At 37.7% G+C, this 26,263-nt stretch overlaps 1 protein-coding gene across 2 annotated transcripts in view; it reads right to left on the bottom strand.

The window, feature by feature from the left end:
* SLC8A1 (solute carrier family 8 member A1) overlaps positions 1-26,263 on the bottom strand; it is a 317,884-nt gene that overhangs the window by 63,177 nt on the left and 228,444 nt on the right. Inside the window, exons 3-4 of one of the 2 annotated variants that reach the window (XM_036925565.2) lie at positions 3,249-3,355; positions 186-206 (exon numbers count right to left, since the gene is read on the bottom strand). In XM_036925565.2, the coding sequence (XP_036781460.1) occupies positions 186-206; positions 3,249-3,355 (128 nt within the window). Of the gene's footprint in view, positions 1-185; positions 207-2,609; positions 2,714-3,248; positions 3,356-26,263 lie in introns of both variants that reach the window. The other variant, XM_036925578.2, reaches the window with a different exon arrangement.

Raw genomic sequence — 26,263 nt, 5'->3', positions numbered from 1 at the left:
CTACACTAAAAATGGAATACAATCTATCTGAACTTAACAAAAATGAGGTCCATAGCCCTAAACAACAATCTTGCCAGTAAATCAATAGAAATAAATAGTAAAGTCAGAAAGCTACCGTATCATCTAACAGAAATGGAAAATAACTTAGAAAAATGGAAAGGAAATGCAAGAAATGAAATGCTTACCAAGCTCATTCAATAACAGGGCTGTGAAGGAAACAGACAAAGACAAACACAGAATAAGAGACCAGATGAATAATGAAAGTAAGAGGAATATCAGCAGAAAGAAATCCAGGCAGATCTGATTACAGTGGGAGGAGCCAGTGCTAAAATATTGGTACACCCCAAAGAAAGGTGGCACTGGGAATTTTCCCAAGTAAGCAAGCCTAACACCAATTTCTGCAAATGTGTGTGATTGATTATATATAAATACAGTTCACTTTAAGTATTATTTCTTGACATTTAATAAGACATTTCTACTATATATGTTTACACATGGTGTATATAGATCTAGTTTACCAAATATAGTAGAAACATTTTATGACGTTAATCCTTAACTTTATTGAGTGAGTCTTCCTTGTTGAATAGACCTGGGAATTAGTTAATTCAACATTTGGACATCTCAGATCATCCAGGATCTCTCAGGTATTATACCTTTCATTTTATGAAAACAGATAAAACATCTTAGGAAATTCTATTTTGGCCGCCCTATCTGGTAGGAGACATTAGCTTAAGGTAAAGCTCTCTCTCTCTCTTTGGAGGGTCTCTTTGCATGATATTTTGTCGTTAAGCAAAGCTTGTGGTTTTTAAACCCTTAAAACTTGAGTCCCCGGAATTGGAGCTTATTTGTGTGTCCTTATCTGTGACTTCTGCACATTGTAACTGGACAACCATCATGCTTCCTGTGGACACATAATTCAATGGAAACTGACAGGGCAGGGATGGTCGGGGGACATACATAATTTGTCTTTCAGGTTATGTGCTTTAAACGCTGACTATACTGTAGCACTTTCTTTTGGTGACAAGAGTACACTTGGCAGATGTGAAACCTGGGTAGTGCTATCAAGGAATTTTAATTTGCTTTTACATGAAGGCATATTTTACTAAAATGACAATTGAAACTGCTGTATCCAAGATGCTCTTGCTTTAGATAAAAGAACTTCTGTGGAGGAATACATTTAGAAGTAAGTGCTTTTTCCTGTATGTTAATGAGGCATTTTTTGATCCCATCTTTGTAAGAAATCAGCTCAATTTTCTAAAGTGTCTTTTACTCCCGCCTACTGCCTATGGAGCATGTTAAATAGACTGCATTAAAATGGTCCCCACTGCTCCTTTACCCACCATTTCAAATGCACCCCCCTGTTACCCTTTGAACATGATTAATTCAGGGGCATACACTTTTTTTTCCCTGATGAACTCTGAGGTCAGGGAATTACAAATGTGGCATTAACTTCCCCTAAATGTTGGGTCTGTATAGGGATTAGTCCTATACATTTGATTTTTTCCTCTTACATGTAAAAGTATAAATTTCTTGCAAAGTTGGCCATCTAATTATTGCCTATATTCCTCTTATCAATTGTCTGTAAAAGAGCTATTAATATGTAGCATGCTCATTTTACATAAGTATTTAAATGAATAGGATTCTTTTTAAAATGGCCACTATCAGAGAGTAATTATAGGAAGCTCTCATAATAAGTAAGAATAAAAAATAGAAACTTTAAAGCTGACAGAAACTTCCTGGCTTTCCTTACCAAATATAGGCCACATAAAATAGATATAAAATCAAAGACAGCAAAGAAATTGAGTTCTCTGCTCAAATGTTTTCTAAAAATACAAGAACAAATCAACCAAAAAATCTAGTTGTAAGGATACTACTGTTTTTCTTTTTTACTATACACGTTAGAAACGTGTCAATTCTATAAGGATCAAAAGATTTGGGAGCATAAGGCTGGATAAGCCTTAAGTAAGGGCTATATTTATATTGCAGACCATGTCCTTCCTACTAAAGAAAATTGACATGACTGGTTTCATACATATGGTCCCTTTTAAATGTCATATTTGCTGATATGAAAAATATGCCAAAATGAACACTAGAATATTGATAACACTACTCTTTAAGGATCTTTATTCTTACTAAATTTTGTCTGAAAACCTAGTTCTCTGAAGAAGCCTAATTATTGAATTCTTCTGAAATTTCCTATTAGCTGTCCTTAGACTCATCCACTACTACTAATAGGTATTAAGTAGTCTTTATCACTAACATTTCAAGGGAGATTTAATAGTTGGAGCCAAATTGTTATGATCCCTGAGCAGTGGAAAAACACAGAAATCATTCTTTTATGTCATTAACTTCTGAATTGCAGAAACCCCTTCCAGTATTTATTAAATCTGGTTTCAATCAAGGTTAGTTGGCATTTCCTGGGTGGGGGGAATGGGCACTGCTTGGTGCCTGTGTGCATTAGGGAAGGAGGTGGTCATGCTAACGCTTCAAGGGAAATGAGGGCTGGCACTTGGAAGCCGAAGAAGAAGAGAGAGTCGAGTGTGAGAGTAGGAGACATGGAGAGAGAAGAGCACAATTTCTCGCTGGTATGTCTTTGTTTACTCTCACACCTTTCATGCCTCTTCTTATCCATTTTGGTTCCTCAAGCACAAGGGAGAAACTGCACTCTTTCTCATATTCCTCACGGTCAAATATTCTAATGGTAATGATCTTCCTGTGGGAACACAAGACAAAGGCAAAACAAATGGTTGGAGTCACACGCTCATGCTAGGTGTTCACCAAGCTCAATGTCACTGTGATGTTACGGAGGGAGAACTGGCAACAAATGGACCTCCTGAAGTATGTAAAAGGGCATCTTGGGTACTCTCAGCCGGCCCCCATTTTCTTTGCTAATTTACCAGATTTACAAAGTCTTTCTCCTTCAATTAGCAGTCAAAAGGTACCCTGAATTAGGAAGAGCAATCAGAAAGTTGGCTTCCTTTGACGTAGCATCATCACCACCTTTCCCAGAACTGGAGGCTTGATTGACTGCACTGAACAGTAATATGTCAGACCTGTAAAGTGCAGAGCAGCCCAAAATGGCTGATGGAGCACCAGGCCAGGCCTCCTGTGGCCCCTGCTGAGATCTATGCCCTGTTACATAGGTGGAAGAATGTGTGTTATAAGTCACGTTCTGAAGAGTGCAGGCATCCAGGGGTGGCACAGGCCAGCAGAAGCTGTTGGGCTCAGCCCTGGAGCAGCTCCCCCACCTTTCTTCTCACTCATCTCCACCAGGCAGGGCTCTCCAATTTCAAGGAAGAAGGTCTTGTTTTTCTCATACTCCTCATCATCAATTACCTTGACTGATATTGTTTTGCTGAAACAGAGAAGAATAGAAATTGACGAACAAGGGGAAGAAGCAAGAGAAGAGAAGGAACATAGAGAAGAGGAAAGCAAGGTTAACTTGAGCTGCTGCTCCAGACAAATGGCAACTGAGAAACTTCTGTACTGTGGACTTGTTCTTCCAGAATGGGTACAGGATACGTATGAAAGACTGGAGAGCTTGCCCAATGCACAGCTCCCTGCCCAAGGCCACAGAATTATTTCAGGCAAAATATAGCACTCAGTACTAATAGATTTATCATCATCATGAGAAGAAAAGCAGAAAATAAAACACAGATCACAATCACAAGAAAAAAAATTTGTTTAGTAAATGCCTTAATCAGAGGTAGGCTTATCTGAGCTGTGTCCTGGAATTCAGTCCTTTAGAACAAATCAGTAAATCACATCAAAATATTAACAGAGGTTATCTCTTCATAATAGGTGTTTTTTTTTTGCCTTGCATTCTGCTTCACTGTATTTCCAAACATAATATTTTTATCATACAGTTTTTAAAAAAGTATATAAGAGCATCATAGAAATAAAATAAAAGCCTTTTATCTTGCCCTATCCAATGTCCTAGAATCAAACACTTATGCAGGTTAGTCAGATTTTCCACCCAAATCACAAGAGTAAGTTGTTCATGTTTTGTTTGTCTTTCTAAATATGGAAACTGAAACCTCCCAATAGCTGTTTTGAAAGGTGGGGGATGGTGAGTCAAGATGTTGTTTTCATCCTTCCAAAGTTCAGTTTCAACTTAGACAAAATACACCAGTTACACTGCTTTCAAACTCCACTGGTACACTAAGGCGTTCTGTTCAGAAGTCTTCTGTAATCCATCCTTTAGCACTTCTTGCCTTATGGTCCTCTAGTTGTGAGTGATTGACAGGTAGGACAAATGCAAATATTATGCAAATCTCAACTTCCCAGAAGCCTTGATGACTCTGAAAGTAAATCTAATGTTACCTTCTAATTAATAAGAGCTTAATAATGTCATGTATTATAACTTACCCAGGACTAATGTGTTCGTTCTTGAAAATATTTATTTTTCAGTAACATTGGGCAAGAACATTCCTGACTAAAATTTTTGAAACAATGGGTTTAAATAGACACACAGTTTTAATATCATGGACATTATTTAGTTTCAGTGGGATTTTCTAGGCCTTCTGGAAGGAAATTAGTTTATACTTAAAAAAAAACTATTGATAAAGCTGTCAAGTTTCTTTTAGACCTATGCATGCCAAAGAGCATCGTTCTTCTTTCCTAGCATGAAGGAGCACAAAGGTAGAAGTTAATTTCAATTCTCTGCATTTCCAGCCCTGAATGCTAAATGCTTTAGTCTTACTTTCTTGGGTTAGTGTGGTAGAAGTGAGATCAAATGATTGCTTCTGGTCCTTTGGAGCCCACAACCAGCTCTCTCTGCTCCTCAGCTAAAGAATATCCCTGCACGATGCTCACATCCTAATTACTCACTACAAAGGAGCTGGAGCTCATGACAGTGCCTTTTCTATCCCAACTCTGTTCTCAAAGACTGAAACACTAAGACTAGATGAGCAGCTGTAAATGACTGAGCAATAATCTTTAAAGAGTAGTTGGATATTTACAAAACTACCTACAGTGCGACCAGATCCAACCACATGTATACAGTGAACAATTCCTGTCTAACTTTTAGAACTATTTTCTGAAATTTACTGATTTACTCAGTATGTAAAAAAAAATCAGCCTGCCCTGACTAGACCAGGATATCTGATCTTTCCTCAATATCCCCAAATTACAAAATATTAGAGAAAGCAGAAGATGTAAGAAATGACAATACCTGTGCTTTTTATTTCAGAACTGAATTTGATGTTAAAAGTAAAATCAAATTTACTTTACAAAAACCTGTCAACCATCTAGCCTCTTTGTCATCAAACTTGTACATCTTAGGTATTAATTCCCATCTTACTTCCTTGTAATCATAAACTATAGTTGTACGTCTCTACTAAAGCAATCTGAATCATAAGACCACATGTGGGACAGTGTCAGTGGACATCAGAAGAGCCATGTATTCTGAACCTGATGGCCCAACATTCATTATCAAGGCACTTCATGGCAGGGTGCATTAAATGAATGTAATGCTGCAATGCTCTTGCTTGTAGTTCTTTAAGAGTTGGGCTTAGCTTTCTCTATCTTGCACTCCTAACTGATCCTGCATCTCAACACGTATTTGATTAGATTGTATAAGTAAAGGAAACACACTGGAGATGATTGGAGTAGCCTTGTAATAGGGTGAGTGTTTAGGAAAGGCTACCAGTTTCATATCAAAGAGCAACATGGCCATTTATTTGCAAATTAATAGAAACTACCAAATAACATGTTGTTTCTTGTCCCAGTAAATTTAATCCTCACTTGCTTAATAGCCTTACTCTCTATCTACTGAGTAGCTGATGTATGTGAGAAACACAGGGTCCCACATAATATGTATAGTAAAATAAGCACTTAAAAATTATCATTAGAGTATCAGTAGTCATTAGGAACATAATCCTTAGAAAATGTTTCAGTATTTGTTAAGTATGACACTGGAAAATCAAAGTTGAAGAAAAAGAAAACAGCACCTCTGTAGACTTGTGTCAGAAGCACCTAAAATAGATGGGATTTGCATAAGGGCACATTATTTCAAAATCACTAGTAATATAATCAGTAGTGCCCCTGACAGGATGAGCCATTAAATTATAAATTGGTTTTGCTCCTCTTGCATAGTAAAGCTATTACATAAGGAAGTTGATTTTTAAAGGCTATTTCAGTCAATTTAAAAAGGCAGAATGAAGTCAGTCCTTATGAATCTGCCCTCTGAATCAAGAGGCAAAAATCAGAAAGGATTGGTAATGTTCACCTTTTGCTTCAGAACAGAATTATTTCTTCCCCAGCAAAGGTAGCAAGGGTGAAATTAACCCATGTCATTTTTAAAGGAACATAAATTTGGATGTCTTTCCAGAGCCTAATGAGTGAAAGAGACTGTCATTACTTTCTGCATCACAGGGGATGTTACTGGAGAAGGGGTTGATTTGGAGAAGCCTCCAGATAACACTAGCTTGATAATCAGCAGAAGCATTCCTCTGCTCTTCACAGTTCCTCAGTGGAAACAGAATCTCAAGGATTGGAGGTCCTTAAAGGTCCTCTGCTTTACCCCCATTGCCAACCAACCCCATTTTCACAGGCTTTTGGCACTGTTACAAGAACTTCTGCTCCCTGAGAACATAGATTCATGTTTGCTATTCTTTCGTTCTGTTTACTAATGGGCAACAGATAGCTGTTGTTATTTCTTTAAATTGACCAATTTATTTTATTTTATTTTTTAAATTAACCTTGTTTAGTTAGGTTAACCAAAACAAGACTGAAACCACTGGGTAGACACAGCCCTTTATCCAGTGATAACTCCTGTACAATTACTGCACTGATAAGGAACAAATAGAAAAATTGATGTCATGCAATTTTCTACTACCATAATTATTATGAAGAAGGTAAAGAGAATGTCTCACTTGATTTTTTTTTTTACCTCTCTTCTAAAGTTGAATAGTATACTAAAAAAATTATGTTTTCTGGAAATCCACAAAGCAGTTACAAATCTTATGGTAACATTAAATAGCTTCTCAATACCAACATTTTCATGGAAATACATTTTAGTTCCAGTTCTAGAAGAGGACAAGCATTTGGTTAAGAAAAATCAATGTATTTAGTGGAAAAATACAGATTGTTCTTTTCTTTTTTTTGCTGTACCTTTCCTTTGATGGTACTAAACCAACATTTATACTTCTCAGTCTCTTAGCTGATGGGTCTCAAAGAACAGGAACACCTTCAAACATTCTAATGAGTTCTTAGATCAGGTGGTGACTCAGACAACAGTGAAAAAGGGAAAACAGGTGGCTTTATTAGTGGGAGCTAAAACAGAAAATCTCTTCGAAATGTATTTGAGTCTTTCATCATTAAGCCAAAGTAGGATCACATTTTCTTTTTCAACGTCAGACTCTCTTAGTCCTTCTGCACTGTGTTCTCCCCAACACTGCCCTTGACGTGGGAGAAGTGAGAACACCAAGTTGGGGGATTAAAGAGGAGAAGACACTCTGCTGTCTAACTCCTCATATAAAAAATTTTAATGAAGATTTCACATATTGAGATACTGCAATGGCTCCTGTATAATTTATTTATTTTTTTATTTTGAAGTCAGAGGTCAGTGGACTGATGGACACTTTGCATTTCTTAATTGACCTACCTTCCTAACAGCCCCAGAAATAACTTCTACTACTTCAATTTATAGAAGAAATAATGACTCAGAGAAGTTAAGTAACTTCCAAGGTCACAAAGTAAGACTCCTGTGACTGGCTCTAAAGACCAATATCTTTAACTTAGGTGGCCCACAAGGTCCCTTATTCATTGAGCAATGCAGTGTTTTTATGACCACTTTAAAGGATCTGGATCATTATTTTAAATTATTAAAACAGAGGTTGATTGTTTTATCTTTACATTAACAAAGACTACCTAGATGAGCAATGATGAAATTGCCCTTCTCTTTTTAAAAAGAGTGCAGCACATAACATATTTGATGATGACTGTCTTAAAAAGCTAAATCATTGAGGAGATAAAGGTCCTATTAGGGTTAATAGAAAAATGCCATGAACATGTAGGGACTCACCAATTCTGAGGATTTTGAGCAGCTGGCCTCACCTGGAGGTTTGTTAGAACTGCAGAATCTCAGGGCTGACCCCCTTGACTCACCAGATAAGATGCATTTTCATGAGATCTCCAGATGATGCCTATACAGTTAAAAGTTTGAGAAGCGCTGATCTGGACAGGACAATGGGCTATTTCATTAAGTCAGATAATGAATTAAGAGGCTGGTAATAGCTGGGCTTGTGTTTTGGAGCTGTCCGCATATTAGAATCATGGGTGGAGCTTTGAAAATTTTAACTGGCTGGGCTGGGCCCACCCCAAATCAATGAAACCAGACTTCTGGGTGTGTACTCCAAGCTTGAATAGAGTTTTTAAGTTTTTAAGGTGATTCTAATCTGCAGCCAGGGTAGGGAGCTAGATAATGCAGAGCCAGAATATATGGCCTGATGCTTAAAAGAATGTATCAAATAAAAAATAGAATTGTGAAGAAATCAGTCAAAACTAAAATTTAGATCTAATTAGCAACTGAACATGGGAGAAACATTTTGCTTTGTCTGTCACCGGTATTCTTCTCTGGATTTTATAAAGTACTTAAAAGTTGTTGTTTTCATCTCTTAGGAGATGCTAGTCTCCACAGGCAACATCAATAGTGTAGGTGAAAAACACCTTTAGCATTCAGGCAGCAGCATTTAAGCTCATGTAGAGTGATTTCCTTCTCAACAAAGTGATAGGAACTCTGGGGATAGGTTTTCACACAACAGAGGTTCTATTTGGGGACTAGGAAAACTAAGGGTTGGCATTACCACAGTAATACCTCATCTGCTCCCTCTCAGAGAGCTTCTGAGCCACGTCAGTGAAAGGCCATGTCCATGGAACTGGAAACTTGCTGATGTAAGCTGCCACACTCAGACTCAAGAAAGAAAGAAGTGACCCAGGACTGATCACACATGGAGGGAAAAGATCTGGCAACTTCTCTGACCGCAGAGTGATGTAATCAGGCAAAGAAAGTTTGAAATCTAATCCCCAATACACCTGATGCTAAAAGCTTCCAGATAAACTCCAATTACTCAAAAAGACAAGTAAATCAACTTCAAAAATGGACAAGGGATCCAAAAAGACACTTCTCCAAGAAAGATAAACAAATGGACAATAAGTACATGAAAAGATGCTCAACATCATTAGCTATTCTTTTGTTCTGGGAAATGCAAATCAAAACGATAATGAGATACCAACTCACACTGATGAAGATAGCTTTAGTCAAAAAGACAGATAATAACAAATACTGTAGAGAATGTAGAGGGATTGGAACTGTCTTTCACTACTGGTGGAAATATAAAATGTTGTAGCAGCTTTGGAAGCAGTTCTCAAAAGTTTAAAAATAGTGTTACCATATGACCCAGTAATTCCACTTCCAGGTATAGACCCAAGAAATTTAAAGACATATGTTCACACAAAAACTTGCACATGAATGTTCTTAGTATTACTCATAAAAGCCAAGAAGTGGAAACAACTTAAATGTTCATCAGCTAATGACCAGATAAACAAAATATGGTATATATCCATCCAATAGAATATTATTCATCAATAAAAAGGAATGAATCACTGAAGTGTGCTACTGAAGGGTCGCAGAACATGCCATCCCCAAATATGCCACTCTGGTATGTTGAATCATTTTGAGATGTAAGCACTTGACAAATAGCAAATGCAGAGAGGAGCTTTCTCTGAATCCCCAGTCTGCCTCAAGACAGATGCTTCAAAGGAAACTCACTTGTCATAGATGTCCTCCCCAGAAATTTCAACAGCCAGGGAAGACTGACTTCTCTCACAGAAGAGGAGATTAGAAGTGGGCACCACACCCAGACAAACTTTATCATGGACTGTCATAACTCCCTCTCTTCTTCTAAGGGCCAGTCATCTTCCCTAAAAATCATTTTCTCTCCTCTAACAGGCCTGCATTTCTCTTCCACTTTTCCTATTTATATGGTATTTAACTCTACAGTCTAGCTACCTCAGAGAGTGACTAATTTTCCCTGGGTATCTCCTATGTAGGCATGAGTTATGCATGTTCATGAACTTGTGTCTGTTTTTCTCTTGCTAATCTGTCTTATTACATGGTCTCAGCCAAATATTCTCAAGGGTAGAGGGAAAATTATTTTTCTTCTCCTACACAACAAGCTGGATGAAGCTTGAAAATATTATGTTAAGAGAAAGAAGCCAGGCAAAAAAGTTCACATATTGTATGATTCAATTTATATGAAAAATTCTAAATAGGCAAACCCATAAAAACAAAGTGTTTCGTATCTGTTTTAAACTGACTAGTAGTTACTTAGTGCTGAGGGCTAGGGGGCAAATGGTCGGTTGGGGGGGAGGTGACTAAAATGTTCTACAGTTGATTGTAGTGGTGGCTGCTCAATTGTGAGAATATACTAAAACCCATTGAATTGCATATTTTAAATGAGTGAGTTCTATGATATGTGAACTATATTTTCATAAACTTGTTTTTAAAAACTAGCTTCAGGATAAATCGTAGTCTTTAGAAAAGGCTGTTTCTTCGGGTGAGAAAGGGTTGTGAGAATGTTTAGAGTTTTCAGTAAGGAGTTTCTGATTTGGCTGGTACTGCTGAACAGAAAACCAGGCTATCGCATATGCCACGAGACAAGGAAGACCATCTGCCTCGAAGCTAAGTGCCATCGCTGGGTCTGTCAGCACCATGACCCTGAACCCATGCTTTCCACGGATTCTGCCTCCTCCATGATCAAGAGCTATTGATGTACTTTGACAGGCTAAGTATTTCTGGTGGTTACCTCAGGCTTGGCTTGCTTGGCTGTTTCTTTTCCCCAAAGTATAAAGTATTATGAAAATGTCAGAAGCAGCATTTCCTTCATGGCATTTATTTAAAAAGCAAAGTAAAGGACTGTAATCATGTTACCCTGCTGCCCTTGTAAAGCCAGCAGCTCTCTTCACATTCCCTTGGACATTATCCAGTGCCCTTGCTGGCGCTGATTTCTCTCCACCCATGAGAAAAGAGGTGCTTGCTATGGATGGCCTTTGTATCTTTTGGTTTAAGTTCATAGCCCATTTTAAGCTCCTTTTTTCCCCCTTCAAAGACTGATTTGATGAGGAGCTTGGAAATTTGGTGTTAAGGTAAGAATGAGGCAGTAGGAGACCCATGCATAGATGCTCGTTATTTTCCTTAAGTGACCCAAGTAACTCCCCTGTCAAATGAACATTCCCAATAGATTAAGACAGGTTACTATTCACATTATTTCTAGTAACACATTTACATAATTTTTAGATTATTAGTGAGAAAGTTTGGATGTGAATTCATGGGGGAATTTGCTTACACTCCCATGCTAAGATGGCCCTCGAACAGGGCCTGGATCATGATTTAAATCTGTTGTTTCCTTTGTTGAAATATCAGGAGTACCAAATTGGGACTCAGATTACTTGCATTCATATCTTGACTTGGCCAACTTTCTAGCTGAGGGATTTGGGCCAGTTCTGGCATCTTTCTAAGCATCAGTGTTATCATCCATCAAATGGGGATAATAAAATCCACTTCACAGTGGTTGTGATGTTCACAGTTGTGATGACCAAATAATGGGTTTCATCATTCATCAACTGTAGATAATGAAACTTCACAGTTTGTTGCAAAGGTCGAATAATATAATGCATATAAAATAATGTTGCAAAGGACCATAAAATGTTAGGAACAGTTATTATAATTTGAAAAGGAGTGGTTTCCTGTGTAGTTCTTATTTGCCTGTTCAGCCAGTCACCAAAAGGGGCATTTTGGCAGAGGGTGGAGATGAGGTCAGGAAATATTTTATAGAATAATTGGCAGTACCCTCAAAGTCACTTTGGGGAGGGGGACCAAATCACTTATAATGGGGTTTCCAAGTACTGAACCCCAAACTCAAGCAAGAGGCACAAGGGCTACTTTTTTAGCTTCCCAGTCCCAGCTCTGCCAGGTCCCCTTGCACCATGTCAGTCACTGGATACACACAGGCGACAGAAGTCATACTTTCCCTGAAGCTCCTGCTATGAAGGAAAGCCTGATAAACAGGAATGGTGCTGTTCTGTAATTTAAACAGACTCCAAAGATGAGAGTTGCTTAAGTAGCTGAGTCAAAGTAATTCTCCAGGAGGCCTTGTCATCCATGCACTGATCTCTGTTGCATTATCAAGTGGTAATTGAAATCATTGCTTCAAGCAGGGCAAGGGGCAGGAACAGCTAAAATCTGGCTGTTCTCCAAGGATACCAGGGGAGTTTTACAGAGCACTGGAGAGGGGGGGTTTTCCAATAGAAGCTTGCCCTCTTTTATTTTCCTATGCCTACTTTCGAAACCCAATGGCAACCAATTCATTTTTTCAAATGAAATTCATTTTTGGTCTCTCTCCTTTTAATCCCCTCATCAGTTGTCAGCTTCAGTCTCAAAGAAAAATGTGTGAACTACCTTCCTGTCTCTAGAGGACTTGCTGGTTGACCACTTGGAAGGGACCTCAGGGATCCTAGAGTTACTGTTCCAATAAATGATACACTGGGAATTCTACTATCGCCCAAAGTTCTATCCTAGTATGGCAGACTAATGCAAAAACCACATCAATAAAGCTACTAAGAAAAGGTGATATGGACATATTAAAAAGTGACCATAATTTTTTGATATGTAAAATTTATGCCTTATCACTGTCTTATTCCTCTGCAGTCAATTAACATTAGTCTTTAGGAGGGTAAAGCAACAAGGGTTCTGGTTTTGTTACCTAAATGTGCATTCTGAGACAGCCTATCGATTTAGTGAAAAATGAAGTGAATCAAGCACTGGGCACCATGTTGAAATACATCAAAATAGATCTTGTTCTACACTTTTTGTTTAATAATATCAGCATTGTGCAAGTTCCATGGGAGAGGCACTTTCAACAAAATGATGGAGAATTCGCATTCTTGAACTTATTAGGATGACATATTCATCTATAACTTGAGATCTTCATTGTAGTCCCTAGGGAAGGAAAAAGGTCCAATCCTCCAGAGAAAAATGTTTTAACAAACTACACAAAGTTGAGGATAATACTAAGAGTCCTCTGTGGCATTGAGCATCTTTTTTTAATAAACTGAGCATATAAATGTCTTTGGTTCAGTTTTAGGAACTTCTGTTGAGTCCTCAATTTGGCACTGCCCTTAATTCACTTGGAATTAAGTGAAATTAATGCTGTTGAATTTCAAAGAAACTCTTGGTTTCCCATCCTTTTCCAAAACTCGCTTCATCTTGAATATGTACATATTTCTGGTTGTTATTAGAGTCTCTACACAAGTTATTTCTGCCTTTGGTGCTTCCTTTGTCAAGATTCTTTGCTCAAAGTGAAGCGTTTCCCTGGAAAACAACAGGAAGTTTCACTCCTAGCATGTTACAGGACAGCAGCTAGAGTATGCTGAAAGCCAGCTCTAAAAAGAGAACACCAGGAAATAAAGCTAGGCTTTCTTAATATTTTTTTTTATTCTTATGCTTTCTCTCTTTTCCTTCCTTCTCCCCATAGCTACAGAATATTCTATGGAAAATCAGTTTCTCTTTACATGCATTCATATAAAATATTCTAAATGACAGAATGCTAGATATTTTCTTGAACACAGGTAAAATAAACCAATAACAGTGAACCAATGCTGATTTTATATTTCACATTTCTATTCCATGTCTAATATTTTATTGCTATTTTCCATTAGATTAAGCAATCGATCCTTATGTCTCCATACTATATTCTATAAATATGTTTGGATTTTAGTTTGCATTTCACAGTGGAGGCCTATGGTTTACAAATAATAATATTTATTGACTACTTAGTGGGTAGGTTGGATAAGCAGGTTGGACTCAGGTTTGTTTATCCTCAAGGTGTCATGGAAGAAGCTCTCCAGACAGTCTATTAAGCTATTCCATTGTTAATTTGTTTCCATAAATAATATAATTATTAAGGGTAATGAGGTCTCTGTTGCCTTGACTATGGCTCTGAGTAGTTCCACATATTGTGGGGTAAAATGACCTCCTAAAGTGTTTCTTCAGGAAAGGGACTCAGACTGTAAAATTGTCAATCTGCCATTTACCGTCTGCACCTGTCTGGGTTCCTTTCTCTTTCTAAGGCTCAGTCTCCTGCTCTGTACTATGGTTATAATAATGGTATTTATCTCATCTGATTGCTGCAAATAGTAGTTGTAATAATGCACATTAAATGCTTAACACATAGCCTGACACATATTCTGTGCTAAATGAATATTAGCTATTTCTATTATGACCAAGAACAACGTTGTGTCAAGACCTGGGCTCTTGGGATTGAACTGCCTGAAACTCATACAAGCGAGTTAATCCATGCCTTGGTTTTCTCATCTGTAAAAATGGGATAATTACATCTATATCATAAGGTTGTTGAGGGGATTATATGGGAAAACAATAGGACCTGGCACATAATATGCACTCAGTAAGTTATGGTTACCATAATTATTATTACGGAGAACGAAGAGAAGCTAGTAACTGAAGTATTTCAGTAAAGCCAATTTAACAACACCAAAGGGTAGGCTAGAGGCAGTGGATAATACATAGTTTTTTAAAATTACATTTCTAGTGTATGTTTTTGGCTTTGCTTTCCCTGACAACTTAGAAGAAACTTGATTCTGCACAAAAATCTGCCCTTGTTCACATGAAGCATTTTAAGTTGGTAGAATGCAGTAATAGTTTACGTTAGTGAGTTTGTATTTTGTCTGCTCTTTTTCACTAACTACAATTAAAATAATGTGAATTGTTGTCAGATAATTTGTGTTATTTTTCTAAAATTGTTTTTCTGCTTATTAAAGTAATACTTGTTTACTGTTGAGAATTTGACGAATACAAAAATGAAGAAAAATAAGAATTAACCATAAGCCTGCCACTAAAAATGATCATTTAACATTTAAATAATGTTTGCTTTTAGCTTTTGAAATACACAATTGCATAATTTGGCCATGGTGTGCGTGTGTGTGTGTGTGTGTGTGTGTGTGTGTGTGTGTGTGTATAAATAAAATTGGGTGTCATGATTTTTCATTTAATATTTTAAACATTTCCCATGACATAAGAAAAATTTTAAGAATGTTGCTTTAAAGTGGCACAAGATGTTCCATGAAATGGTTTTACAATAATGTAATTAACTGTATCTTTATGGATGGATTGTGGGCCATTTATTTTCTCTACCATCCTATCTAAGTAGAATAACATATATTTCATGGGAGAAAATAAAACAAACCAAAAATATTATGAACTTTTGGTACTTTCCTATCGATGAGCTACTTGGGATTAGGTCTGTTGGAGATGACTGTTTATTTTACCTATAATCCTCTTTACCTGCTTGGTCTCCGCTCCAGACCCATAACCTAGGTGGTCTGCTAGGATCAAAAACCTTCTTGATCAGCTTTTTCTATTGCTTTTATTAAAGTTATTGTCTGCATTCTGCCCTATGGAAAATTAATATGTACATTTTTAAAGGGGAAATTCTCTCCTTGGTCATTACTAACTATCTGGCTAGTTCTTCTGGAGTATTTTTCAGGAATCATACATCCATGCTGTTTCTCTGGAAGGCTACTTGGGCTACTTTGCTAAGCTTCTGTTCATTCCGTAACAAACAATTCCTCATGCTAGACCCCTTGTAAATATCAATGACTAGTATCCTTCTATTAATCACCCACCCCCAAGTTTGTCATCAAAATATAACATTAGTCATTTTCTACTCAAATTCAGCCCTCGCCTTCCCAGATACTCCACTCTCCAGTCTGAAAGCACATTGCCTCAATCTTCCGTCATAGAAATTTCCCTATTCACCTCTCATTATACATATGAGCAAACTGAGACTCACTGATATTAGCAACCCCTCAAAACTAGCAGATGCCAGAATCAGGAGTGAAACTCATCTCCAGACTCTAAGTCCACGTCTGGTGTTTGTTTACCCTGCTATTATCCCAGTATCTTTCTTCTCTAGTGCTGCTAAAATGCAATCCACCTCTCTTTGTAGAAAACCTTTCCTTTCCCTCTCTCTTTTTTTTTTTAATGAAGTAAAAACTGATGCTGGTAACTGAAGGAAATCCACTATTTTCTGTGTTAACTCATTGCCTCTTCATCATTGCCCATTATGCTGATGAATGCTTTAGAAATTAAATGGCCTATACAATGGAAACATGAACTTCCTTTAGTAAGGATGACTGTAGAGAATCACTACCTTGTGAACCTTTCACAAGAAAAGAATCTACAACATCCACAGAAACACCAAATAAAGAATAAGTCAAATCCAACCCATAGTCTTATTTGCATTCCAAGTCTTCTGGACATCATTTAGCAGATGTCCATCTTTGTGGTCTTCTCTTCTTCCTCCTCTTTCCAGAGTCATCAACCACTAGATAAGGAACCTGATGATCTATTTGTACTGAGATGAGAGTGGTTAATAAGTGTGTGTAAATTTTTTCCACTTAAAAAAAATATTTTCAATTTTAAAGGAATGCTCTGAGTAGTGTGTCTCGATGTGATGAAATACTTCCTGAGTGCCTAATTACAAACAGGTAAAAATTAAAACTGATATAAACTATGAATCAAACATTTTTACCAGCAAAATATAAGGAGCCTGAATATGCCCCCTGCTTTCTGCTGCTATTTCCCGCTCTCTGTAAAACGCGACGACCCACTGACTGTGCAACTCTCGCTGAACCTTCCACTGCAGCACTTATTTGGATGTTTACATCTTTTCCAGGTATTCCACTTGGTTTAAAACTGCACCAAACAGTTATCATTTTGGAGCGTATCTTCTTAACAGAAGGGACCCAATGCACTTTATAGGTCAATCATCACAAGAGAAAATCAGCAAGAAGACGATTTAGCTTCTTATATGATACTAGCAATTTAAAGCTTAAAATCAAAATTAACCAAAAATAGAGTGGAGTTCATTGGCTTTGAATTGAAAACGTGTTATACCTTTTTCCCCTTTTATGTTTCTTGTTTGTAATGGAAGTTTTCCCCAGTTAGACTTTACAGAACGAGAGCAAGATTACAGAACGCAAATAATGACATTGCTTAACAAAATTGAACCACTAGTCCAAACACAGTGGGAAAGTGTTTAGTGAGGAATTTTTTGGATTAATTACAAGGCTTCTGATAAGCTCCATGAAAAGTACACAACTGATCATAGGGGAAAATCTTTAAGTAGGTTAAAAAAATTTTTTTTAATTTTGGTATGGATTGTACTTAGTTCACAGTACTCAAAAAGCAAATCTTCACCATTATTTCAGCTTTTGGCCCAGATTAATTTTACAGGGAATGGTTATTGTTTTAGGATTTGTGCTATTTGACAAATTCTTTGGAAAAGTCTGCACTTTTGTTCAGAGAATCTTCCAGGCAAAGGGGACATATGAGATCTAGATTTGCATTTGCATCCAGATTTATAGCTTTTAGCAATAAATATAGTTTGAAATATATGTTTTCAATTTTTATACATATATAAAAAGCATATTTACATAAACATATAAACAATAGCTTTAGTAGTATGATCAAGTAAAGTCATCTTCTTCCAAGTTTCAATTTCATCAAGCCTAAAATGAGAAACCCAGAGTGGACATAAAATACAAATGAAACAATGTATATGAAAGAACTCACACATTAAGTATTTTCAAATGTAAGGTGTTTTTATTATTATTATCATCTAACTTTATCTTCTCATTTTACAACTGCCTAAACTTAGGTCTCTGGAGTCCAACAATCTTTCCATTAAATCTTCCTAGCTCCACTCTAAAATATGTATAGCATATTCATATTCTCATATTCATTTTGGAAAATAAGTTACCATGTGAACAGAAAGGTGGTATTATCTGATCTATCCATGGATCTCCTTTCAGAGTTATATCTTATGTTTACATTTTATGTTAACCAGAACTTAGAAATTATAACAGCAGATATAAGTGACTGCTAGAACATGAAATAACACGTTACTAAGTATTAATTAATATACTGTCTTACCAGATCTTAAAACTTCTATTAACTTTAATCATGTAGAATTCGATTTAGCATACTAATTATATTAATGGTTCATTTAATGGAGAAATAAGAGTGCATCTCAAAGACAGGCCTATGTATTCCAAATTGTATGAATTCAGTATAAATAAGAATTTTTCAGTTTTTTGTACTGTTTAGACCAGAAGACTCTTAAAAGGTCATTTATGTATTTTTCCCTCTATATTAACTTGCTGTCTCTTATGGTAACATTCATAGGTCCTAAATACTTTTTCTCCTGAGTTATTTTGAGTTTCTAAAATAATCAAAACCCTCTTTAGAGTTTTCAACTAAATTTCTTTCATGAAGTCAGACTTCCTGATATAGGTATTCAAAGGTTAGTGAATTGAATGGTGGTAAAATTGAAGAGAATCCATACAAACACAGTTCTGGGTCTTCAGAGCCCCAATCACGTCAGACCTTTGGCAATGCCATCTCTACAAGCAGTGACCGTGTCACCAAGGGCCAGGACACCGCTAGGCACTTCATATTCATTCTCCGCCACAGTGAGCGTGACATCAGCACATGGCATTTGTTTAATAGACATTTGTGATTGACACAGCTCTTCTAACTGTCACAAATTTGTACTTGAGTCTGTGCTGATCTACCAGGGTCTCTTAAATTTCTCAGTAAAAAGCAGCTCATGTGTTTTTTGGATGAAAAGATAGGCTTCTTAGTGTAGATTTGGCCATGAGAGGAGCAAAATGAGCAGTGTGCACATGATTTAAGCTCATGACTTGGACCTCATTAGGAAGGGCCAAATGAATTTATCAGGCACACTTCAGATTCCTACATGTTACATTGTCCAGCCATTCCACAAAGCTTTACTGAATATCCAACTATGTGTCAGGCCCACATTAGGTGTCACAAATAAAAAGAGGGACATAAATTCACAGCTTACAGGGGTGACAGGCATGTAAACCAGACTACCTACCTCCATCTGTGCTAAATATAAGTATGAACTCCTTGCTGTGAAAGCTCAGAGGGTGGGGAACTTCACAAGTGGCAGAAATAATTGGGCTGGGTCTTGAAGGAAGAGTAGAGTTTTGCTAGGCACAAATGCATTTAAGGCTCAAAGATAAAAAAGAAAAGAAAAATAAAAAACAAATGGTGCAAATAATGAATGAAAAGGCATGGCATCTTTAAGAAGGGTGAGGTGCTGTCCGGCTTCTGTTTATGGTGCACTTGTATGTGGACGGGAGTTGAATGGAGATGTGCGAAGAAAGAGAGCTTAGAGTCAGAAGAAATGCTAAATCATGTGGGTAAAATTTTGTAATAAACAGTCAACTTGCCTTTTTGATTATGGGCTGCCATGATCAGTTTTGACCTTCAAGACAATCAATCTAATTCTGGGAGAAAGCTTGTGTTGTAGAAGAATAGAAAGTGGAGGAGAGGGCCAGGGAAGCCTCCCCAGAGAAAATACTATCTCCTGGACTAGCAGAGCCTAAAACCCTGACAGAATATTCAGCCAGGTACCCCTCCAGAAGCATGTTTTAAGAAAGTATTTGGCCCTCAGCCTCCTGTCCTGATCTATCAAAGCTGAAGAAATAGGAATTGCTCTAATAATTTCTTTTCTGCAGTTTCTCCTTCCTGAGAACTTGTCTATGAGTTAGAGAAAACAAATTGAGATTCCATGAAACGCTCTCATTCAGCGGCTCGTCTTGCCTAGAATGGTCCATTTCTTATTGCGAGATGGAGGTAGGAAAATACAAATTCTGCTGAAGAAAAAACATCATCAGATTGTAAAACTGACCTGAATTTCACGAACACAAAAATCTGTCTACCATCAATTCAGGTCTGAGCACATATCTCATTTTATTTTTATTAACTGTGAGTGGTTTGAGTAAGCTTTATGACAAAATTATATCTAGATGTATACATTAAGTTTTTAAATGAAAGTATCAAAAACTGAAGCCTCTGATTAATGAATTACATGGAAAATTGCTATCACATTGTCTTATACTGTACTGTTAGGAGGACTGGTGAGAGAATTACAATCAAAATGATGTAATGAAATGGAAATTTATAAGTTGGGTTATAGGAAAGGGTAAAAAAGAATATGCTCCTGATACAGTGGGCAGTCACTAAGAAAAGTGATTGTTACATTACTTAACAATGTGTGTCTGCACGCACAGGCTCACGCGGAGAGGAGGGAGGGAGAGAGACAGAATAGAATAAAGTGTGTGGAGATCTCCGATGAGAAACGGTAATTTACTATGGGAGGCAAATGAGATGTAAAAAGATTGAAGGCGTGAATAAAATGACATCTGCTCCTTGCTCTTCTTTGTGTTAAGCAGATAGAAGCAGTGAGGGGTTGAAGGCAAAAGAGAGAACAAGGGTTCAGCAGCAGCAATTCGTATTATGTCTGAGAGCCAGGCCTGATTCATTACTGTGGGATGAAATAGACTGAAAGAGGATGAGACTGGAACTCTGCCTGCCCACTGGACTAGAGCAGGGGGTTGGAAATGAGAGAGGCTGCTCAAAGCCACCAAAGGTAGAGGAGGTGCTTTGCAAAGCAGCAAAACACAGCACCCAGAAAGTATGGAAATATGTGATAGATGGAAGCCAGGTAAGGCACTGGGTGGGATGGGCAAGAAAGCATGTAACTGAGTCATGGGAACTCAAGGATAGGGCAACACCAAGAGATTCAAGGACCGACGGCTGCATACAACATCATGTAGAAGAACCCTGTCCACATCTAGGAGAGGCACCAAGGAGACTTACTACAGGAAGGATGTACCTTCATTTAGGATAAACTAAAGTCCTGAAATCAAGACCGGAAGGCAGAAACCAGATAGGAAATCAAACCTGACTTTCAGATAGATTTCAGGAAGCTAACAGTTCCCTTTTTTTTTTTTTCCGTGAGTGCCTAGAAGAATATATTAGGAAACATAGCAATTACATAGTGTCTGGTAAATGACAGATTGGACTATTGGAACCAGAGAACAGGTCAGAATCTGATGATCAACAAGCTTACTGTGATGTTGAGACACAGAAGGCTAGGCTAGTGCTTCTGAAATGCCTCCTACCTAAGGGATTCAGAAAGCTAGCAAAATTATATCTAGAGGTATACATTAAGTTTTCAAATGAAAGTATCAAAACCTGAAGTCTCAGATTAGTGAATTACATGGGGCTGAGGAAGCTGGCTGGGACCGGTGCCTGCTTCAGGAGAAAAGGGATAAAGCTGAGAAAGAATTCGGAGAAAAAAATTGCAGCCACAACAATGCCTTATTCTTAAACTCTTTTTATCGGCTTCTTCCCAAATCTCTTCTGTGTGGTTTATCTTTCTCTCTGATTACCTGTAACTATTAAATATTTAAGTAAATAGTGTTTGCAAGGTTCTAAGCATGGGAGATGGCTAACATAATAATATGTAAGGTTAAGGAATTTTGTGGGGGAAGATGATAAACTCTGGTCTGGATACATTTAATCCAAGTCGTGGTGGGAAATGTCCTATAGAATGTATGGCATATGGATCTTCAGTGAAGATGAAGTGTCTAGATGACAGCATCTATATGATTATCATGCTTATTGAAATGCAGATTAAAGCCATTCATGTGAGCTGATTAACTTTCTCCAAAGGGGTCACTTTAGAAGGAAAAGCCAGGGAATGCAGAACCAGATAATGCTGTATCTCTGGTAGCAGTGTAAAAATAGAAGAGAGAGACCCGAGACAGACTTACCAAAGCACCAGTCATCGGAAGGTTGAGAAATTGTAGGGTCCTTGAAGCTTATGGTAGGATGTCTTTTAACTTGAAAAGGAAGGCTCTAACATGTCAGAATCAGAAGACCCACAATTGTAGAGAAAAAAAAGAAAAAGAGGTCATAGTTTGGACCAAGAGGAGACTATCGGAAATAAGCCAAAGGCTGATTTGTGTAGGGATCTGAAAGGAGATTAGAGAAGATTTTGAGGTAGTAATGTTGTAGGTGTCCTCACAGAGGTTAACACAAAAGAGAAAGTGAATGAGATGGCACATTGTAGGGGCAGTCGTAGTGAATGGTGACTTCCTGTGAGAAGTGACCTGAGAAAACGTAAGCATGGATTACAACTTAAGAAATGGATTCCTAGTGAAAACAAGACTCATAGCATCTTGAGAAACCAGATTCTGAAGTTGGGAGGTTCTGAGGTTCATGGAAGACTGTAATACGAGAACAGTGAGTCCTCAGACCCAGCTGACCACCAGAATTTCCCACAGACCTTTAAAAATCAGATAGAGATTCTTTGTCCTTACCACAGAATCAGAATCTCTGAATGTGTAGGCAAAGGGTGAGTGAAGAAATCTAAAAAAAAGCTCCTCTAATAATTCTAAAGCAATGACCCATTAACTGGGATTAGGAAAATATTTTACTAGACTTGCTCCTATCCCCAGGTTAAGGGGTTTATCAGCAAATACCATTAAGAGAATATAAAACCTAGTCTCACTTCCCAGATTTAGACAGTTAACAAAATTTATCCATTTCCATAACAATTTCTTAGATTGATCAGATATCATATTGTCTATTGTTCAGGGTAAAATTAAAATCCTTTGTGGATTCTGCCTACTGTAAGGTAGCAAGTAAATTTTCTGTCAAGTCTACTCTCAGTACATTGATCAATGGTAAAAATCCAGGTATTATCTCATAGAATTACTAAGTCCGTCAAGCATTCAACAGAGAGGGGTATTCTTCATGGCAGATCAATTATTATGTAACCTGTGTAACTATCCACTAGACCTCATGAAAATGTGTACATGTTACATACATTAGTGGCTACAAAGAAAAAGAAAAGTGGCATTTTATTATTGTGGAATTAGATCAGATTTGTCTGGTCCTACTCCATACAAAGTCATTGACCCCAGTTCCTATTTAGGAGCCAGAAGAAATAATTTTCAGTGCATTTCAATAGTGACATCCTTCCTCAGCATCTACTGAGGGATCCCCTTTCCATGCATGTGCATACCTGCACTATTTTCTCTGAGCCCAGAGATTACTGGCAGAATTGACAGCTGGTGCCTCAGGATGGAGCTCTAATTTTATGGTACAGTGTCTCAGGCTGGAAATGGAACTAGTAAACCGCAAATGCCAAAGACATCATAAAGAAAAATGTCCCTTAAGAAATGCTCGCCAATTTTTGAGCAATCAATTATTACCTGACCTATACTCTATCTTTTATGAATAAAACAACCCAGGAAATGCATTTAATTGAGCAGACAGCTACATTAAAATGAGATGCTTTCCCTCTTTAGCAAGAGACTTCTTTTTCATACCCTCCCCTGGCTTGCATCCTCACTCTCTGGTAGACATATTCCTCAATTCACTTTCATTTCCCAGCTCTTTAATACACAGGGACTGTCAAGTACAACTGAGTATTCTTAGAATGGGAGAAAACTGAGTATTCAGAGTGAAACTGATTGTCTCCAAGACTTTTTCCTCCTTAGAAATTTTCTTATCCTGCTGCAATTAAAAAACTGTTTCCCTACCTCTGGGGAGCCAGGAGAATGTGTTATCTGAGATTCAGTCAGGTCTGCGGACAAAGCTGCAGGAGAGAATGACTACCCGAGACTGCTTCCTGCGGATGGATTTTGTGGAGGCGAAGTGGTGCCTCTCCCCTGCAGCGTTTGTTCTCTCGCTTGCCTATGGTGCCAGACTGGACACAGGTCAGAAAGACCCCCATGAGTGCCCATCAGCATCGGCCAGATGGGGAGAAGCAGAGGATCATAAGTTTAAGGTCAGCTCCAAACTTCTAGAACTTGCCAACTCTAGTCAGGCCTTTGGGCAGAAGGAAATATTGTGGGATACTTGAGAATACTTCTCTGTGAAAATATAAGGTGAAATTACGTAAAGATATATATAAAACTTCTACCTTAAATAGTTGAAGATTATTTATATACATATGAGTAATATATCCATATTCATACAAATATTAACTTCTCAAGTGAATCTGTGGTAGCTGACATGAAAGATACAGGTACAAAGGAAGCATGTAAACCTGGGTTAAGCATTAGGCATTAGAAATAAGAAAGGAGTCCGTGGTAAGGCAGATAATGCAGCAAAAAACCTCTTCACTTGGGAAACAACTGGGTTTGAAGTGAAGCATTAGTCACAGGTACACTGGCTTGAGTGGACGTTCCCTCAGGCAGTGCTACTAAAGAGAGTTTGTACTTGCATATCTCTAGCATAGAAAGGTGATACATAAATGTCAACATTATGTACATAGTGCAGTTTCTGGAATGTCCAAAACATTTGGTGACATATCTAACTCACATATAAAATATTTCAAGTATTGTCAATTTCATTGCTATGAGAAAATTATTGATTTTTTTAAGACTGAATTTTATAGAACCAACTCAAAGTGTAAACAGACTGTAACCCGCAGTGAAAAACAAATTCCACAGCGGTCAGGGGAATGGACCACAAAGTCAGACACCATGGTATTTGATCTACTTCCCAGTCGTACTGAAAGTATGATTGGAAGCATGTTAATGAGAACACTGGCATTATACTGGATAGGTTCCCTCTTTAAGGCATTAACTTCCATGAAAAGTGGCTCTAAAATATAGTGCCCAGGCCCTCTTTACTATGCCAGAATTCACAATGACTCAATTGTCAGTCCTTTGCATATGAGGTTGAAGGGATTTCTCTATGTTCAATAATTTGAACTTCCAGAGGACTTGCCCAGCTTTATAGAGAGTCAACTGAAGGGGGAAAAAAAATGAAAGGAGTTGAACTAGGATATGTGTTTCAGGACCCATAACATGATTCTCCATTTTAAGTTTCTCGATAGAGGGCATTTATTTTAAACTTCTCTGGTAACACACTTAGTAAATACAGAAATTGGCTCCTAGTATAATGGAAAATTATTCAGTTTTAGGACTCCCCAGATTAACATTCCATTTCAAAGTGGGGTAAAAATATTTCCATAGTTTTAGTCATCAGATTTAGGATATGTGATGGGGCCTACTCAGAATCCTGGAAAACAGAGGAATTAATATAATTTGCATTATATGGTTCTTCTGCAGTGGGGGAAATGGAAACTACTTACTTTGGGAGTAGTACTCAGTACTCACTCGACTGCACTAACATTGGATTACCCGTTTGCTTAGGATGGAGCTTAGAATGCAAGGGCTGTGTGCTCTCCTGAGGTAGCACTCCTGACCAACGAATGATATTCTTCATCCATCATGATCAGACTACAGAGAATAGACTCCATAAGGATCATAAATTTAGTCTATACTACATTACAGGTGACCAAAATGCTGGCAGTCAATAGGGTTTATTTTCTAAGGGATAGGTACTACTCCCTAATAATGATTGAGCAACAAAGCAAATCTTCAGTGACTATGCAAAATTGTTTGAGGTGCACATCCTTTATATTTCCTAGAGCATATGAATTAAGATTTTGGAAGCAAGCACAAAGCAAACTGTCCTATACAACTTGCCAGGAAACATGCCCTCAAAGTTCTTCTCTCATTTAGAAAGACATTAACTACAAAAATTCAGCCCCATAGTTTGTGCATGTTGATACATGTTGCTGATTCTACGTGGTAACTGGTCACTTGGAAATTGACAAGACTAACCTTAGGCTTTTGGTCTTAGTCCCAGTCTTAACAGGGGGAAGTAGGAGAGAAATAAAGTATTACTCATCAGTGGCCATATTTGGCGAAGACTGGTATCTCTCCCCCACTATTATCATTCATCCTGATAGAGCTGTGACACAGACCAGATGTCATTCCAATGTTAAAATTACATTGTTTTCATAACAAAGTCAGCTTACGTCACTCTTAAATAGATCGCACTAATGTTCCTCTGCATACTGTCATGGTGAGGGTGAGCTAGATCTTTCCAGAGGACTTGCCAAGCACAAACTGCAGGAGGAGTGAAGATTTTCTCAGGGCACTCACTAGCTGGCTCACAGACTACAAATCTCTGTATCTCCCTGCAGCATATTTCAAGTCATTGCAATATAAAATACCCTTTCTAATGATTTCTTTGATTCCTGGAGGAAATTTTAGGTACTTGTTCTCATCGCAGGTAGAAGGCCAAAGATTTCATTGTGTAGAGCTTTCTTGCCTGTTTTCTTTGCCCTTTTTTCTTGGGCCTTGGTGACTTCGAGTTAATTTATAGTCCAATACTTAAGAGCGTCACGTGCATTATCTGTCCCATTTAACATTTGGAACTTGGAAGACAATTCCAAACCCAGGGTCAAAATCCACATGTACCCAGCACAGGTTAAGCATA

This window comes from Manis pentadactyla, chromosome 2, assembly GCF_030020395.1.
Source record: "Manis pentadactyla isolate mManPen7 chromosome 2, mManPen7.hap1, whole genome shotgun sequence".
Classification (NCBI taxonomy): Eukaryota; Metazoa; Chordata; class Mammalia; order Pholidota; family Manidae; genus Manis; species Manis pentadactyla.
This window is presented reverse-complemented; position numbering and strand designations above follow the sequence as displayed.